The sequence below is a fragment of the Littorina saxatilis genome, linkage group LG6, assembly GCF_037325665.1.
Source record: "Littorina saxatilis isolate snail1 linkage group LG6, US_GU_Lsax_2.0, whole genome shotgun sequence".
NCBI lineage: Eukaryota > Metazoa > Mollusca > Gastropoda > Littorinimorpha > Littorinidae > Littorina > Littorina saxatilis.
Window position 1 is genome coordinate 45,956,784 of NC_090250.1, and position 20,000 is coordinate 45,976,783.

At 43.2% G+C, this 20,000-nt stretch overlaps 1 protein-coding gene across 1 annotated transcript in view; it reads left to right on the forward strand.

Annotated features, from left to right (window-relative positions):
• Window positions 1-20,000, forward strand: part of LOC138969343 (ankyrin repeat domain-containing protein 50-like) — a 102,049-nt gene that overhangs the window by 73,671 nt on the left and 8,378 nt on the right. The window contains exon 4 of the mRNA XM_070342117.1: window positions 19,920-20,000. This exon is cut by the window's right edge and continues 89 nt beyond it. Within this exon, the coding sequence (XP_070198218.1) occupies window positions 19,920-20,000 (81 nt within the window). The remainder of the gene's footprint in view (window positions 1-19,919) is intronic.

The following is a 20,000-nucleotide window of genomic DNA, read 5'->3' on the forward strand; positions in this document are numbered from 1 at the left end:
TTTTTTTTATTTTTTTACAATTGTCCAATTTTTAATGACCAAAGTCATTAATTAATTTTTAAGCCACCAAGCTGAAATGCAATACCGAAGTCCGGCCTTCGTCGAAGATTGCTTGGCCAAAATTTCAATCAATTTGATTGAAAAATGAGGGTGTGACAGTGCCGCCTCAACTTTTACAAAAAGCCGGATATGACGTCATGAAAGACATTTATCGAAAAAAAGAAAAAAACGTCCGGGGATATCATTCCCAGGAACTCTCATGTAAAATGTCATTAAGATTGGTCCAGTAGAATCGCTCTACACACACACACGCACAGACAGACAGACACACACACATACACCACACCCTCGTCTCGATTCCCCCCTCTACGTTAAAACATTTAGTCAAAACTTGACTAAATGTAAAAAGACAAAAAAAGCGGGGTGGGGGCTTTGTGTCGGCTTTGTAAGTGTGATCGTCTTACCTTGTATTTCATGTTTTCGTTGAGACACAGATTACAAAAAATGAAAGCGGGTCGAGATCTTTTGAGGAATAAAATGACAGTCCTTGTCGTCAACTTTGTTGTTATCACCACCATGGTCGTCGTTGTCGTCATCAGCAACATCATACTTGTCGTCCTCCTCCTCCTTTTCAGAAACAGTTTCCTTACACCCGCACGGACTCATGAACAAACGCACGTACGCACAGAGAGAGAGAGAGAGAGAGAGAGAGAGAGAGAGAGAGAGAGAGAGAGAGAGAGAGACACACACACACACACACACACACACACACACACACACACACACACACACACACACATTGTCTTTATTGACTGCGAACTATCTCACCATCGTCCTTGATGCCTTCACAAAAGCCAGTGTACGTTACAACAGACACGAAATCAGCCTGGGTTTTGTGCTGAGCCGGCGTTTTTTGCCGATCTCATTTCTCTCTCAATCCGACACCGCGCATCGATCCATTTCGCCAACGCGACATTTGCCCGATAAACTGTGGCACCCTTTCTTGTCTCCAAGGGCGATGCGGGGCGGACAAGGGATAAGGTGGTGGTGGTGGTGGTGGTGGTGGTTGAAACGGGAAGGGGAAGGGAAGGATGGAGCGGAGAGGAGTTTCAGCGGAAGACGCTTCTGATGCGAACGTGAATGAGATGACTGTCTTATTTGATTTATTTTGTTGCGTCGATTTTTCTTTCTTTCTTTCTTTCTTTCTTTTTTTTTCTCAATTGTAGTTGACGATGAACCCATAATCATGAACCAAAGCCAGCTTGAAATCCCTTAAAGGAGGAGGCTAACGTGGTTACAAATATGGGTATCCTGAATACAAATGTGCGAGCTTGTCCACAACTTAAAACATTTTCGTACATCTTTTCAAAACTCTCCTTCTCTTGTTATCTCCCTATCTTACTTACTGTTGCTCGTGACGTGGCAAACCCATCTTCGGTTTCAGGCATGTTCCTCACAGGTACCCGTGTAAAACTGCCTCCTGCTTCCTCCCCCCCCCTCTCTCTCTCGGTCTCTCTCTCTCTCTCTCGGTCTCTCTCGGTCTCTCTCTCTCTCTCGGTCTCTCTCTCTCTCTCTCTCTCTCTCTCTCGGTCTCTCTCTCTCTCTCTCTCTCGGTCTCTCTCTCTCTCTCTCTCTCGGTCTCTCTCTCTCTCTCTCTCTCGGTCTCTCTCTCTCTCTCTCTCTCGGTCTCTCTCTCTCTCTCTCTCTCTCTCTCGGTCTCTCTCTCTCGGTCTCCCTCTCTCGGTCTCTCGGTCTCTCTCTCTCGGTCTCTCTCTCTCGGTCTCTCTCTCTCTCGGTCTCTCTCTCTCTCGGTCTCTCTCTCTCTCGGTCTCTCTCTCGGTCTCTCTCTCGGTCTCGGTCTCTCTCGGTCTCTCTCTCTCTCTCGGTCTCTCTCTCTCTCGGTCTCTCTCTCTCTCGGTCTCTCTCTCTCTCGGTCTCTCTCTCGGTCTCTCTCTCTCTCTCGGTCTCTCTCTCTCGGTCTCTCTCTCTCTCTCTCGGTCTCTCTCTCTCTCGCTCACCCAAACAAGAATCAATCTTCCAGCGCCGGACCGACATCTCTTACCCAACCTGATGTCGTGGTGGCACTGACAATATATACTTGAATTAGGGACGTGTATTATATCCTTGGTATAAGGTTTGTTATGAAGAGGATTTCACATACCTCACCCACCCTTGTACACTTCACGGTAAGAGAGGTTGAGTCAGTCAGTTAGTCATCCACTCATTTTTACACTCCCGTCAAGGACGACTTTAGAGGTCCTTGACTCCTGTATATTCGGGGGTGTATAGATTTCATTCAGTCTGTTTGTTTGTTTGTCTGTTTGTCTGTCTGTCTGTCGGTTTGTCCGGATTAAGATGAGATCTCTGGTACTTATGGGTCGTTTGAGCTGAAATATGGTGTGTAGCTTGGAATTGGGATACAGCCGTTCCAAGTTTCGTTCACTTATTTGGTATTTTAAAGTTGCCATCCTTCCTGTGTAAGAGTTCATGTTAACGAGATCTGCCCAGGCTTTTACGCGGTGGGGCAAGACCACCCTTCCATTTGACATAAGCCAAAGAACCAACATCTGTTTTGTTTTTCTCAAATCATAAGATCAGTAATAATGTGTTATTGGTTCCCTGTCTCTGCCCTGTCTCTCCCCCCCCCCCTCTCCCTCTCTCATCCACCTCGTTCGTTATTGAACGTCTGTTCCACCAGCTGTCACCTGTTCCTCCCGCAGAGCGAACAGCACGATTTCCTCTTCCGTCCATTATTTCATTTCGCTGAGAGTTGCGCTCGCTAATTTTCTGCAGCACTTTCACCCCACATTCATTTCACGGCCCGCACGTTACATTCGTCAGGCTTTGCTGGGTGCTGGAGTGGACGTGCGCTCGCGTTTTGTCCTTTGTTACCGTGTCAATGTTCTTCAGTGTTAATTAGTTATTTCTTCGGGTATGCCTGAATGACTGTCAGCATATCATTTTGTACAGAAAGGGTATACCGTCGTGAGATGCGCTTGGTTAGAATGAGGGGACAGTGTCGCGAAAGAGACAGTCACATTGACAGCAAGAGCATGCACAAGACACCATTACAGAAACATCAAGAAAAAGAGTGAAACAAAATTCAGAAAAGAAGACAAAAACCATCCAGTATTAAAAAAACCCCAAAACAGTCTTCCAACGAAAAACAAGACCAACCAATAAAAAAAAAAAGTTATTTATTTTTATTTTTTATTTTGTTGTCTTTTGTGTGTGTGTGTGTGTGTGTGTGTGTGTGTGTGTGTGTGTGTGTGTGTGTGTGTGTGATCAAATGGAGCAAAACTAAAGAAGGTTGCACCAGGAGAACCGGACCGGTGAGTCACCAAGCGGGACAAGAGAAAAGGCGGAAGGAGGGGGAGACAGAGACACCCTACTCACACACTGAGAGACAAAAAATGTGCGACAGAGTCGAGGGCTGATGAGTAATGGTTTTGGCAGCGGTGGGCGCCAGCCTTCTCTCTCCGACCGCTGTCACTGGAAACCCAAGCACGTGCAATCGACGCACTGGGATTAACCTCGCGGGGGACAGTCCTCTGTGTTCGCCAACCTTGCTTGTACAATGTTGTAGCTTTGCCAAATGCTCCCGCTGGAGATGTATACCATAATCTTAACTTCGGAGCAAGGTTTAGTTCAGCTCAATCCCCTAAACCAGGCGGAAAATAAACGAGTTTTTCGATGTGAATAGTCAGTGACATTTCCTGTTGATAGACCTTGTGAATGTTGTATGCTATGTTCATGTGTATATAAATATACAGTACTAGATGAATACCCGCTTCGCCGGGTACGGCTTCGCCGGGAAGAAGTCGAGCCGAATACCCGGCTGCGCCGGGGACCACGCCGGCTTTGCCGGCGCACCGCACGAAGGAAGGGAGATAAGCGCGCAAAACACTGGAGAAGAGTAAAAAATAACGGGAATATGGATTGAGCGTTGTCGACAGTGACCTTCTAAAAATAGAAACGGGAATATGGATTGACGCCACACGAAGGAAGGGAGATAAACGCTGAAAACACTGGAGAAGATAAGGAAGAGTTACTGGGAATGGATCCAGAGAAAAACCAAAATCGGTTCAGCGCTGCGCGCTGAGAGCACGTGTTCAAATATCTCATCGAGCAAGTTGTGTCCGGGGTGTAGCAGAATATGACCACCAAATTTGAAACAGATCCATCGAGAACCTTGGGCGTGCATCGCGGACACACACACACACACAGACACAAGTCGTATATATATATATATATATAAAACCAAAAAATATGATTTAAAAAACAAACAAACCCATTAGCAAGTCATACTGCACTTGCACTAAACCGCACTATGCTTACACTGCTCGCTTATGTACACGATTTTGACACCTACTGGCTATGTGTCTACAAATTGCCATTACATGACGTCGTCTAATTTGACCTTATGAACCCCCCCCCCCTCCCCTTCAAAAACAAAATGTAAACAGTTGCTTCGGACCCCTGTACTAAATATCAAACTGTGTTCACTTCTTGTACTGCAAAGGCTCTAAAGTCTATCAAATCCAGTAACATCTCAAGTGCCCCGTTTGCCGTCAGTCTAGCAGCGAGTGTTTGATGTTGAAAAGTTGGTCACAGTTTTACAATTATGCTTATGTTATTCAATCACTTTTTGCTCCCATCTCTAACCCATTCTGTGATAAAGTAAATGTTTATTCCCGACATCCTAAAATAACCCGCATGCGTGTGAACACGTCTTCCCCTCTTACCTGAAGGGCGCAGGAAAACACAAAGAGAGCATACATAGTCAGTGTTGAGTGAAACGTCGACGATCGTCCCTGAAATTTCGAGATTCCTAACTCAGTAGAATGAATAGCCTTGTCTGCTTGCACCCTTCTTCTCTCCCTCTCTCTCTCTCTCTCTCTCTCTCTCTCTCTCTCCTTTTCTGACGTGCGCATACCAAACAGTTCTTTACTCGAATAACCCTGCAGCAGTATACTTTCATGTTCACACACACACACACACGCACGCACGCTCGCAAAGTTATACGCATACTCACTTATACTCTCTCTCGCTCGCTCTCTCTCTAGAAAAAAAGAAGCAAAGCCTGAAACACAAATATTCGTATTCGTACTCTCTGTCTGCCTCTCTCTCTCTAACTCTCTCTCATTCTCTGTCTGTCTGTCTGTCTCTCTCTCTGCCTAGCAGTCCTGCATTGTCAGCGATGTTTCCTCGTTCTCCAGTCAATATGTGTACGAGTGGTGGTGAGTTTTTGATGGCTCCATTCCAGTGTCTGGTTCCCTGGCACGTGGCCACTTTCGTTATCTCTTTGGGGGGTTGGTGCTGGAATGCTTCCCCTTGGAGGAGCTCTTCAAGGCTGGAATAGGCCATTTTCAAACTTAAAAGAAAGTATTGAAGCCTGTTGATCACATGGTCATGTGGGTTGTTAATGCCCACCGGTCGTGTTATTGGAGGGATTGTACGATTGCCATGGTTGTCTAATTATGTGTGTGTGTGTGTGTGTGTGTGTGTGTGTGTGTGTGTGTGTGTGTGTGTGTGTGTGTGTGTGTGTGTGTGTGTGAAATTGAGAGTATCATTCTGCTGCAGGTCTATGATTGTGAGTGAAGAACTGTTTGCTATGCGCACGTCAGAAATGGCGAGAGAGAGAGAGAGAGAGAGAGAGAGAGAGAGAGAGAGAGAGAGAGAGAGAGAGAGAGAGAGAGAGAGAGAGAGAGAGAGAGAGAGAGAGAGAGAGAGAGAGAGAGAGATATCAAAGTCTATCAATATAATTTCGAGCTGCAAAGGATGACGTAATGTCCCTCCAACATTATTAGGGGTATAATCAATGTAATTAAACTGTCCTGCGGTAGTGTTGTACTTGCACACGCTCGTTTTTGTGCTCGGTCATTCTCTTTGTTTTGGCAAAGTATCTATCTGGATAAACAAGCTTACAAAGCCCTTCTCGTTCTCATTCTACTTCAGTATAAAGTACACACGTAAGGTAACAAGAGCTGTAGGTCAAAGCCCAGAAAAGCCAATGGGAAACAAAGACGTAGCCCCTCTCTGTCCATTACTGGCACGTGGAAACACCTGTCTTGTCGTGTTTTACATGCCTTGCGCAGCACCTTCGCGGCAGGTACTCTCAGCATCGCGGCGGGGGGTTGATGAGGATGGCACAGGTGAAACCCCAAGGTACGCATAAAGGTCAAAAAGTCAAAGCATTTCACTGGGTTCATCTGTAACACTGATAGGCGGGTACCGTTTTTACATTGTCAAGTTTTGACTAAATGTTTTAACATAGAGGGGGAATCGAGACGAGGGTCGTGGTGTGTGTGTGTGTGTGTGTGTGTGTGTGTGCGTGTGTGTGTGTGTAGAGCGATTCAGAGTAAACTACTTGACCGATCTTTTTGACATTTTTCATGAGAGTTCCTGGGTATGATGTCCCCAGACGTTTTTTTCATTTTTTCGATAAATGTCTTTGATGACGTCATATCCGGCATTTTGTAAAAGTTGAGGCGGCACTGTCACACCCTCATTTTTCAATAAAATTGATGGAAATTTTGGCCAAGCAATCTTCGACGAAGGCCGGACTTTGGTATTGCATTTCAGCTTGGAGGCTTTAAAATTAATTAATGACTTTGGTCATTAAATATATGAAAATTGTAATTAATTTTTTTTTTTATAAAACGATCCAAAATTACGTTCATCTTATTCTTCGTCATTTTCTGATTCCAAAAACATAAGGGAAAGTCGCCAATCCCGGAACAGTCGGCCAACTTGGAACACCTCAATATGCGATCAACGGAGAACAATTCATGAAAAATTGTTTTGCAGAAATGTCCAGTGACATTCCTTGATATTATTCCAGCAAAAAAAATGACTACCGCGGCAAAACAAAAAAAAATGGTACGTTTTTTAAACTGTTCTTCCTTCTTCTTCTTATTTCTACCGTCTACAATTCGTATTATTACTCTTTATCTACATACGTTCACGTAAAATGTTGATTGCTGTGATAAACCTTCAAAGATTTGCAATAACTTGAACGGAAAAAAAATATTTGAAACGTCACGTGTATCCAACAGAAAAACGCGAAATCCATGCAGGTGCCATGCGGCAATGATGGAACACATAAGAGAGGCAAACATGGAACAGTGTTCCAGCTTTGCCGCATTCCAAAAACATATAGATATGATATGTATGGATTCAAAACACGTTCAGAAAGTTAAAAAGAATAGAGATATAGTAAAGCGTGCTATCCTCCTCAGCGCTACCGCTACAGCGCTTTGCTGGATGGTCAATTTCACTGCCTTTGCCACGAAAATGCAGTGCGTTCAGTTTCATTCTGTGAGTTCGACTGAGCTTGACTAAATGTTGTATTTTCGCCTAACGCGACTTGTTGCATGCAGTAGTTTCCCGAACAGTGTTGAGGGGGAAAACGATGTTGCTTTTCTTGCCCGCTGTTCGTGATTCTCAATTGCTGTTGTGTGTATTTTTAGAAACTGTATCGTATGCCAAAGTGATTCAAAAAGCAAATCGTTGGCTTGTTTTTAGAGAATAAATATCCGGTTCATGCATGCACTCACTCTACTGATAGGTAACTATCAAATTCTGGGAACTCTTCGCTGATAAAAAAAAAAAAAATTGCAATTAACGCTTCGCACTAGTGTTCCACTGAAGATTTCTTACACACATCTTCCCAAACTCTACCTAGCGAGATGCAGAGTTTCCCGAGATAGGACAGTATCGGCCCCTTCTCAGGATTGTGGGAAAGGGGCAACAACTCCTCGGTGGTACCGACATCACCTACTGTTTTTTCCCCCTCTCTCTCTCCTCCTCCCACGGCCCTATCCCCGGGATTAACTCCAACATCCTCTGTGTCATTTCCGTTGGGATTCGGATCCGGACGGAAGAGGATTAACGGTTTTTGTTTCTGAAATAAGTTAAGCACGTTCGCGGTGACTAGTTAGTGTACTTTGCTCGTCGCGAAGCAGCTGGAGAAAGATTGTGCTGACTGGCTTTGTCTTCTCTCCACTTCCTCTGCTACACGCCGACAGACAGACAAGCAGAATCATAATGAATTTTATAATTACCAATACTATTTGCAAACATTGTCCATGCTGTTTTTATTAGCCACCACCATCAACAACAACAACACAACAACAACAACAACAGCAACAACATTCCAATCACCACTTCCATACATCTCGTACCCATCGTCATCATCGTTGACGTCATCATCATCATTGTCAACAATAGCAGCAAGAACAACATTTCCATCACCACCATTTTCGTCTACCATGTGTACCCATTTCAATCATCTTCGACGATAATCATCACAAACAACAACGACAACAACAACAAACAGAACAACATAATTCTCCTCAACACCCCCCCCCCCCCCCAACATCTACCTCATTAACATCAACATCAGCTACAACAGCAGCAGACAAGACACAGCGGCCGGCAGATGGAATCAGACACAGAGCTGAGGGGGATGATGTGATTAGACAGAAAAAACCAGGAGTGTGGCTGGTAGCAGGGGATTGTCTGCACGGGGGGGGGTTGAGCCTATAGCAAGTACCCTGTCGGGAGCTGCATGCTATAGTCCTGATTTCCTGTCTTCTGTTCTCCTCTCTGGTCCGTTTTCTGCTGACAGATTAAAGGCTGAGATCAAGGCGCTTGGAGGATGTTTTTTTTCGTGTTGGAAGACTGGTGAAATCCTTAGGGGTTTTGGGGAGAGGGAGGAAGTGAGGATGACTTGAGGATGGGCAGAGCTTACACCATTGTCTCCAACGCATTCTACAACTGGTGCTGTAGACACATTTAAACAGGCGACAGGCCAGACCGGAAGGAGGTGCTACATGTATAAACAGTGCGCTTAATTATCGTTGCTGCATACATCGGGCACGGCTTACTTTTACCGGTATCGTTCAGAGGTCATCGAAAGTACCAGCTGTACCATCTTTCCAGAGTTGTTTGACAAAGTTTAATTTATTGTCATTTGGTCGTTGTCAGTGTGGTCGTCATTACCCTTCAAAGTTTTAGCTATCATCATTATCGTCATCATCATCAGTGGCAGCAGAACCGTTATCATGTCATAAGCATCATCATCATCAGAACTATAATCATCATTGTCATCGCCATACGATTCTGTAGCTGTCCTTGATATTAACACTTCCGTTGAAGCAGGTGCTGCAGACGAACAAGAGAGAGAGAGAGAGAGAGAGAGAGAGAGAGAGAGAGAGAGAGAGAGAGAGAGAGAGAGAGAGAGAGAGAGAGAGAGAGAGAGAGAGAGAGAGAGAGAGAGAGAGAGAGAGAGAGAGAGAGAGACCCAATTTCGGTGACCTAGTACAGGTAAAAGAAGTGGTGGAAAGCAAATCAGATCATCGAAAGAAGCTTTGTGCAGACTCAGAGTTCTGTATTCTCCCTCAGGGAATCTTGTACGAAGCTCCATTTCAACTTGTGCCCCAGTTATTCGTTATTTCTTGTGTATATTTATTTTGTTTAGACTTTTATTTTTACTTGTGTTTTGGGGTTTTTTGAGAGAGAGAGAGAGAGATTCCTGCTTTTGAGAATAGCTATTCCGTAACCAGTTTGCTATTGATCATGACTGGTTCTGGAGCAGCCCAGTTCACTGTGGCGCTGAGCTCTTTGACTCGGTAGGACACTACGATAAAACGAATCCCTTGGGGGTAAACTTGAAAGCACTTTTGGCATCAGCTTATGGGTTCGGTCGAGATTTGTTCATCAACCACTTTCTCTAATCCCCAGGAAGCTGGCAGGCAAAACGGTTTTTGTCGAATGTGTAGCCTTATGCTTGGCTCCAAACCCATGGAGTTTTGATTGCTTCGTTGGCTTGATTCTCGGAGGAGTTACGCCTTGCGCCAATGTTCCTGCGAAAACAAGACAGCTCGTCGTTTTTGTTTGTTTGTTACCTTACGAGTGGGTCGAGCCTGTGCGGTGTTAAGCAGTCTGTTTGAGCCAGAGTTTTTCTAACGCAAAAGTTAATGTTTCCTGTGAATGAAAATCATTTATAACAGAAACATTTTTTTAGAATTTGACAATTACAGATAGGGCACAGAAAATGAGCAAGTAAGACCTATGCTTGCGTAGGTCAACCATGGATGTCCGAAGCAATCAGCGGTATACATTGATTGCTTTCTGTCTATACCTTAATGGCTTGGTGTACTTCCGTAGGCGTTTGTTGCTTTTGTGGTTACGGCTGTACTTAATTGAGCCCGAAGGTGACCTCGCGAATTATCGAAAAATCGGTGCCAAAGCTTCGTGAACTAAGCTTCGTGAAGTAGACTTATCAAAGTCGACTTCCCCCGATTAATATCATGCTTAGCTGCTGCTGCTGCTGATAAGCATTCCCAGTGTTATCTCTCCCGGCTTCACAATTTGTAAGCGATTGAAGTGGATGACACTGGCACGTGACGCAGGCAGTCCAGACACACAAGGCAATGTGTTTGGACCTACCTAACCTTGACCGAAAAGCCAATTACTTTGCAGTAGGGGGTCAGACCAATCAATGGTGGCAGCAACAGAATTGGCCTCAGCCAGACAATTCGCCGTTTCGCTTTCACCGCACGCTAGGTTTTTACATAGATACTGAAGCGAATTAGTGGGAAGTTTCAGTTTTCGCGCAGGACATCACTTTTTCATTCGACTTATTTGTCAGAATGGTGCTTCCGGTATGTCTGGGTCGGCTTTCTTGGTACGTCTTCCGGCTGCACGGACTTGGTGAGAGAGAGAGAGAGAGAGCGAGAGAGAGAGAGAGAGAGAGAGAGAGAGAGAGAGAGAGAGAGAGAGAGAGAGAGAGAGAGAGAGAGAGACTCAGAACTTTATTACAAAAGGATAAAGGTTTTAGGCAAAGCCTATTCTTCCAACCTGTCCTTTATGCAACACATAAAGACAGACGCACATCAAAAATATAAATTCAATCATATAAAATACAGAAATACATTGTATGGAATGCAACACAATGTGCATTAATTTTAAGGAATTACATAAGGAGAACTCAAAAATTACAAAATTACATTGACATAGTTATACCTTTCATTTGGGAATAAAGTTGCTCCGATCAGCTACACATCCGTTAACACTAGTACACAATGTTTAACAAAATAACAATCGAACAAGACATTTCATTCACGAATGATGTGTGAACGTGACTGTCTCTTAAACATTTTCACTGAAGTTGCATTTCTTATCTGTTGGGGGAAGGACCCACGGTTACAGAGAAACGCTCCCGAAAAGGCTAAGCTCGATTTGTAGAGGTCTATGCGAGATATAGGAAGGATGATTTTTTGGGACCCATATCTTTTTGTGGTATGTTTGAAATGTGATTGCAAATATTTAGGACAGTCGTCATTTAGAATTTTATACATGAACACAGCCTTGTTTAACGTCAACTGATCTTTCAAGGGGAGGAAATTCAAGAGCTTTAGTTTATCATCCGTGGACCTATTCAAATCATGCAGAATAAGTTTTGCAGCTCGGCGATGCAGGGAATTGAGTCTTTTTAAATGAACATCACTGCAGTTATCCCAAAGTGTCGATGCGAAGTTTATATGAGGCATTATGTGGGCGTAATAGAACATTTTGAGTGCTGCAGAATCTGCGCAATGCCTTAATTTTGATAACAGGTACACATTTTTTGATAGTTTGCAAATATTATTCAAATGAGTTTGCCATTTCAACTCTTGATCAATGGTAACACCCAATAATCTATGTTCCCTAACTTGCTGCACTTGAGTTGAACCAACTGACAGTTGTAATTGTAAAGGACTTAATTGGTGTTTTTGTCTCGTGGTTATCACCATACTCTTTGTTTTAATCGGATGAATGATCATTGCATTAGAAACGCACCACTCAGTGATTTCATCCACACTTGTTTACCCTATTTGTATAAAATATAATTAAAGATTATCAAGATAAGTGTTGAAGCTATCACTTGTTCGTCATGTTTTGCTATCTGAATGTGTATTGATTATAAGTTCAAGAACGTGTCCATAAGCAATCTGCTTGTTAACGTTCTCAATGTTGTTATTGTTTGAAACGTGTGTATGAGAATTTGAATAAACACGCTTAAACCAAGAGAAGAGTTGACGGATTCCAAAGATTTTTGACTGGTGTGAACAGAAGAGTCATCCGCGAAGAACTCACATCTAACTTTTTTATCGGACACATGAAGGGGTAGATCATTTATATAAATACAGAACAAGATAGGTCCTAATACAGACCCTTGAGGGACACCACTCCTGACAAACTCGTTTGACGAAGTTTTACAGTTAATGGATACATACTGTTTCCGTTTTGAAAGATACGATTCAAAAAAGGCACAGGCTGAGTCGTCTTTCAAATAGCACTTTAATTTCTTTAGTAGAAGTGAGTGATCTACTAGGTCAAAGGCTTTCTTAAAGTCCAAAAACAACGCTCCCGTTATTTCTGCTTTGTTTATTGCTGACAGCCAAGTCTCGCATAAAGAGCTTAATGCGGTGTGGCAGGAATGCTTAGAGCGGAATCCAGACTGAAAAGGATGAAACAGATTCATTTGTTCCATATATGCCAGTAGGTGTTTTTGTTTGTGCTTTTCTAAGGGTTTAGATAGAACAGGTAAGAGGGAAATAGGTCTAACGTTGTTTGGGTCTGTAAGATCTTTATTTTTTGGAAGTGGTAATACCTTTGCACACTTTAAAATAGAAGGGAACACGAGAGAGAGAGTATACACATTCAAGGGGTTGGGGTTTCCTTTTATCAAGTTTGAGAAACAGATTTAAAATGTGCTTAGGCCAAAAAAAAAATTGTCTGTTTAGGGTAACATGACCAAAAAAAGTAGGGTCGGTAGGTAGGTAAAGTTTTTTTTGTTGTTTTTTTGTTGTTGTTGTAAATGCTATGTTGGCTGAACATTCACTTCTTATATTTGATGAATACATGTTTCAAAACTAACGTATAAATAAAACAGAGAGAAAGGGAGAGAAAGAAACGCCAAATGTCTCTTTTTAGCATTTTTACCTCTTTTTTTTTCTTTTTTTTTTTTGAAATCAAAAAAAAGTTTTTGGGTCGGCGCCAAATCGATAGGGTCGGTCGGGTTACCCTAAACAGACAATTTTTTTTTTTTGGCCTTATGTCAACCCTCCTACATAATGTTCTCCTAGTCTGAGCGTGAGAGTGTTTTCATCAACGAAATATTGCCACCCACATGTCTTCTTGTGTGTAGAACTGTATTTACAGAGATAGGGCCAAAAAAAAGATGTCTGTTTACGGTAACATAGGCCAAAAAAATAGGGTCGGTAGGTCGGGATGTTTTTTTTTTCCCAAAAAAACCATATTTTTACGTTATTTTTTTTTTTTTTTCCCCCAAATGCCAAAAAAAAGTCTAGGGTCGCGCGAAAGAAATAGGGTCGGTCGGGTTACCGTAAACAGACTATTTTTTTTTGGCCTAGGAGTTTTAGCGGGTCGTGTCACTTTAAAATTGCACCCACACCTACCTAGCAGTTCGACAGCACCGCGAGTACCATTACCGGGCTCCTGAGACGAGATCAGTCTTGTGCGAGTTCACATCAATCTTGTATGGGTTCAGGCCGTGATAGGAAAACGATGGCTAAGGACAGACACGAGACTAGGGTGGCTGAAAGTTTCTGCCCCCTCCGCAATACACCAAGCCCACCCATCCATGAACATCGCCCTCAATCATCTGCAGTCAGAGCCCCTTATTCTCCGATGAATGATAGAAAAAAGAAGAAGAAAAAAAACACACACACGAGAACAAATATTGAAGTCCTTGACGAAGGGACCTGCAGACATTTCAATGGCCTTGTTGTCGATTCTTCTGTTGCTTGGGAATTGTGTCGTCTAAACAGCTGACACGTGTTTCTTTTAGATATGATTGTTTCGCTTGTCTTGTGACATTGCCTTTCTGTTTTTATGGTACTCACAGTAGATCCCTCTCTCGCATTCTGACTTGAAAATTGGTTTCTTCTGTCTGTTAAAATGGGAAAGGAAAAGAAAAACAGAACTTCGAAAGACTGGAGAAAGGAATAAAGTGTACTGCTTCCCCTCTCGCCAAGACACCAACATTTTTCTTCCTCTCTTTCTGCATTCATTCTCCCTCCTCCAAAATGTTCTCTGGGTTTGGAAATGGAAGTGCCAGCCAATAGAGCAATAGCATGTTCTCTCGCGTGGAATTAAGGGGGGGGGGGGGGTGTGCATGTTATTGATTTTGCCTGTCCCCGAAGCATATTTCGCACCCATGCCAACCAGACTGCGTTAGCAAAAATCAACAGGCAATCCTTTCTCCCTTGACGTGGTTTGGAAAATAAATAAGAGAAATGAAGGGCTGCATAATGCCAGGGATGCTCGTTTGCAAGGTCAGCGTTTTCTGTCTCTTGTTGGGTTTCACAATCTGGTTCGTTAGTGCGTAAAGGGGAATCAAGTTGAAGCCCCCAAGTGCCTTTCCGTGAATGTGTGTGAGTGCGAACGAACGAGAGAGAGAGAGAGAGAGAGAGAGAGAGAGAGAGAGAGAGAGAGAGAGAGAGAGAGAGAGTGTGTGTGTGTGTGTGTGTGTGAGAGAGAGAGAGAGAGAGACAGAGACAGAGACAGAGACAGAAACAGAGACAGAGAGAGAGGTTTACCAATTTGCGTCTTTGTGAAATTCGTTCAAGTTATTTCTCACCCAGCTATTTCTCACCATTTTGCCCCACGGTTAGTTAGACATATCCTTGACCTTTGCTCTTTCATTGCCTCAAAGCGTCCCGTCATTTCATTAACACAGTGGCGTCCAGTTGCTTCTCACCTGAGCGTGAGGATGGCGAGGTCACGTCGGTGTCTTTGATGTCGCCTTGTCACACCTGTCTTTACAACCACCTGTCAGTCAGTCAGTGTCAGGGTGACCCCAACATCACCTCAGGTGAAAGCTGAAAATTGTGCGGCTTGCTTTACTACAAACGGAAACGGACGCTTCACGGGCGTAACTTGCATAGCGAATGGCCGTGTGTCGGTGATGGTCGTCACCTGAGCTGGCTGTTTACATATTTATGTTTGATTTTGTTGTTATTTTTCTCCGTTCGTATGAATTTCTCAACACTTGTGCATTCTTCTCGTTCATATTACACTAATACAGTAACTGCGAATACTGCGCAGTCTTCCTTTTTGTTTTGAATTTGTTTGAAACATGGTTTCTTTAGAGTTTGCAAAGCTACTTGAAAATCAAATACGATCAACTTTAAACAAATCTCCTTCTAACTGAAAAGATATGAAGATTTATTAACAAAATGTTGTCTTGAAATGGGTTTGTCTGTTAGGTCACGATCTGATGATTACCGTAGTCAATTCTCAAGCTCGAAAATGTTTCGAGGAGCAAGATTACGAAGAAGTCAATGACGGATTCGATAAAGCGAATGTATGGATCTTTTGAGACAGAAAAAATGCGGGGCACATCTTTGCATCGAGTCCGGGAAAGTGTTTTTCAAACATTACAGGGCGAGCGTAAAGACGAGTGTCCTCGTCCGCCTCTCTTGAGAATCTGTGGCGGGCCCTGTTGTGAAGCAGACATCTTTCATCACGCTGACTGCCTGCTTTCACCAAGAGCCCTTATAATGCCCACCGCTACATCATCTCTGAGAGGTTGGGCAGGGAAAGATATGAAGGGTTCAGATTGATTTTTGCCCTCGCTCAAGCCCCCAGACTTTCGACCAGCCCTCATGGTACAAGCTCCAGTCTGCTTCTTATTGCGTACTTGTCAGCGTTTTTCTGTCCGACGTTTGTGATGTTCAACGGCTAGCGTTTGCTCCTGTTAAATTCTTCCCCCACTTTGGGCAAGCTTCCCTGGCGTCACGGAATGATTTCTGACTGCAAGCTTCTTTCAGATTGCATTTCATTCTTTGTGTAATGACGTATCATGGCCGTCTGCAATTGACCTTTTCTGGTTACTACATGCGCGTCTACAGCCGAATGTAGGGGCGTTTCCGATTCTGCTTTTTTTGGCGAGCATTCCTACATTTGGTCTCCTATCGCTTCTTGTAACTTGAGAATGCAGAAAAAGTATCTTGAAGTAATATATTTCCTTGCAGGAGCATGAAGGTGCATGGTTCCAGCGATCTGCCTCCATCATGGTTCTGGGGTGACTGTTCTGAGATTGTTGGAATATAAACTACAAAGGATCTATTACTCCCTCCCCTTCCAAGATTCACATTCGGGTATAGTATTAAAGCTTCCCCAAAGAATGCAACATTCATATGTAAGGTCAGTTTAATCCTTGTAACGATCCCGTGAATCTTTGTATGAAAAGGGTACGATGCGCTTTTTTCGTGCATTCAGTTTTGAATGAGTAAAAGCTGAAATCGTCCCTAGCTTTCCCATCATTTATACTTATAAGTATAAATGGGCGGGTACTTATAGCACACCTTGGGCTTCTGCGTGCGTAGGCTGCAACTCCCATGTGCACTCTGCTGTGTGTGTGTGTGTGTGTTCACGAGGAGACTGTAACGTGCACCCCCCCCCCCCCGACCCATTCAAGACAGTACGCTTCGTACACCAACGTAATATGTCAGTATTAAAATGACCCATGTGACTTTCCATTTCTACTCTCAACTGTTGTATGACAAGATTCAGGCTAGGCCTGAAAGTGGGCGCCAGGGCAAATCGCGAAAAGCAATAGCTTGCTTACCAACCCACCCATGTTTTTATGTTCATAGGTACACTATCCACTTTATCTTTCACTCTAGGGAAATTAGGCGCACCAACCAAATGAGGATAGTTGCCCTGTACAGGGATTGCCTCACTATTGAAAGAAGAAGAAGAAGAAGAAGAAGACAGGTAATAGACAGACACCGGCGGTAGTAACAACAGCAACAACTAGAAACAAACAGCGCATGTTCTTAGGGTCTTCATCTTGTGTGTTTTCAAACGCTGTGCGGGTGAGGACGCGAAGTTGGGTGGGTAGGTGGGGGGTGCAGGAGACGGGGGAGGGGTAGGGGGAAGCAGAGGTGAATGAAACCAAACGCTGAAGTCTGGCACAGTGAGGAGAGCGTGTGTTGACCAAATTAGGCAATGCCTCGGGCGGGTCGATGAAGGAGTGATTGAAACAGCCAACATCCTGAACGTTAGGACCCAAACCGGCCATCCCTTTTCACTATTTCTCTCTCTCAGCGTCTCTCTCTGTGTATGTCTCTCACTATATTTATTTCTTCTCTCTCTCTCTCTCTTCTCTGTGACAATCCTCTCTCTCTGACCATCAGGCAATGACTATCTTCGATCCTATAGATGTTTTGTCATGGAGAGTGGTGGCGGACTAGGTCGAGAGCTCTAGCAGGCTGTTGTTGAAAAGAGAGAGAATTGAATTGAACTTTATTTAGCAAGGATTAAGATTTAAGGCTACGCCTTTTCTTACAATCTGTCCTTGGGACGCACAGACACACAATGATAAAATTGAAAAATAAAAAATTAAAAAGTTAAAAAGTTTACCAACAAAAGGAGGTCGGAAAACTTCAGCACGTGATGATAAAGATGATGATGATGATGATGATGAGGCATGAAGAGCATACATATACTTTTATTCATAAAACCAAATGCATACTATGCAAGTAATTATAAGTACAAGCTGGTAGCAATCGAACATGTAGCAATAGTACAACAAAAATATGTTCAGAATATACAATGCACAGCATATCTTTGGCGTAATACTAAGTGTGGTAAATCAAAACGCGTTAAACTACTCAGACATTAAGTGTTTTTTGACACATTTTTTAAAAACTTTTTAATGACTTTAAGTGCTTAAAGGATGATGGAAGAGAGAGAGAGAGAGAGAGAGAGAGAGAGAGAGAGAGAGAGAGAGAGAGAGAGGGGGGAGGGGAGGGGGGGGGGGGGGGGGGTGGGAGGACGGCGAGAGGGTGACGAAGTAAAAGGAGAGGCAAGTTCCTTTTTAGGATCGTAATGAAAGTGCATTTGCGCATTACGATCGGAACTCCTCCAGCTTCGAAGCGGAATACTTCCTCTTGTCCTCATCCGTGCCCGATGAATCAAAAAGGGGAGCGTATTTATTTTTCGTGTGTGTCTTCTTTTTTTGTAGTTGATCGAATGTTGATGCTGTTGTTGCGGTAGATTGAAGACTGTAATGCGCTATTTTAGATTGGAAATAATTTTGTGCTGCTCGTGTGTTTTTTTCTTTCTTCTGGAATGGCTTTGTTAATTTTTCTTACGATTCGCCTTTGATAAGACACCCACGCAAAGATAGTGAATGATTTTCAATTTAAAATAAAGACATTAAAAATGTAGTTGAAAAAGAACACACACACACACACAGTCTCGTTCTCACTTCCTCACACACCCCCTTTCTTTTTCGTTTAAAATAACGAGATAATGCTTGCTCGTGTCCTTAGTTGTATCTTGCCCAAAATACGATCCTGTATTTCAGGGGAGTGTACCGTCGTATATACGGATGCTTCATCAATCAAACACTATCTCCCTTTTTGATAACTCTTGTCGCCGTATCTTGAATGAAAATATCCAGAACGAAACTGAGATACTCCTTCTGGCTGTCTTCAACGCCACAACCCTGGCTCTAAAGCTTTTCAGTGTACGTATAACAGAAGGCATGATATACCGACTGAAATAAATAAATCCATGGTACTTCTCTCAAAATTTATCTAATCAAAAAGTGCTCGAAGGAATAGCTCGCAGTCAGTGTGAGAGGAGCGGCTATCTTGACGTAGAATGTAAATGCTATCATAAACTGTCTCTCTCTGCACTTTATTCCTCACACGTTATTGTGAAAGAAAAACACTTCTGCTGCCAAAGGGTCGTAAAAGGAATCTAGTTTGTGCTTAATGTTCATTCTGTATATGACTCAATCTCTCCCGTAATAAAGATTTTTTTCTGTGTGATAAGCCAAACCTCTGAAACCATGAAACCAAAATACTGTCGAAAACTGATAAGTAAAAGTGAACCCAAGTATTCATGGGACAAAATGGCAAAGTGAACCCAAGTATTCATGGGACAAAATGGCAAAGTGAACCCAAGTATTCATGGGACAAAATGGTAAAGTGAACCCAAGTATTCATGGGACAAAATGGCAAAGTGAACCCAAGTATTCAAGGGACAAAATGGCAAAGTGAACCCAAGTATTCAAGGGACAAAATGGTAAATTGAACCCAAGTATTCATGGGACAAAATGGCAAAGTGAACCCAAGTATTCATGGGACAAAATGGCAAAGTGAACCCAAGTATTCATGGGACAAAATGGTAAAGTGAATCCAAGTATTCATGGGACAAACTGGCAAAGTGAACCCAAGTATTCATGGGACAAAATGGCAAAGTGAACCCAAGTATTCATGGGACAAAATGGCAAAGTGAACCCAAGTATTCAAGGGACAAAATGGCAAAGTGAACCCAAGTATTCAAGGGACAAAATGGTAAAGTGAACCCACGTATTCATGGGACAAAATGGCAAAGTGAACCCAAGTATTCATGGGACAAAATGGCAAAGTGAACCCAAGTATTCATGGGACAAAATGGCAAAGTGAACCCAAGTATTCATGGGACAAAATGGCAAAGTGAACCCAAGTATTCATGGGACAAAATGGTAAAGTGAATCCAAGTATTCATGGGACAAAATGGCAAAGTGAACCCAAGTATTCATGGGACAAAATGGCAAAGTGAATCCAAGTATTCATGGGACAAAATGGCATTGTAATAGTTTGCGTTGGCAGAACAAGTCAGATTGTTTGTCATGTCAAGCCCGCGTTTCCATTCTTCTTTCTCTTTTCTTCATGTGCATGTTGTGTCTTGTTCAAATTACAAGGAAGTACCACATCTAAAAATGTGTTTGTGGGGTCTACTTTTCAAAATACTTCCCAACACTACCACACCAGACCCAGAAGATCGTGTAAAAAGACCCTTTGATGACAATCTCTAAAGAAGGGTGCCCTTTCTGTGTGTTACAGATCTGTCACCTGCTGGTGGAGCAAGGAGCCAAGGTGAACGAGGTGGACAACGATGGACGCCACCCCCTCATCCAGGCCTCC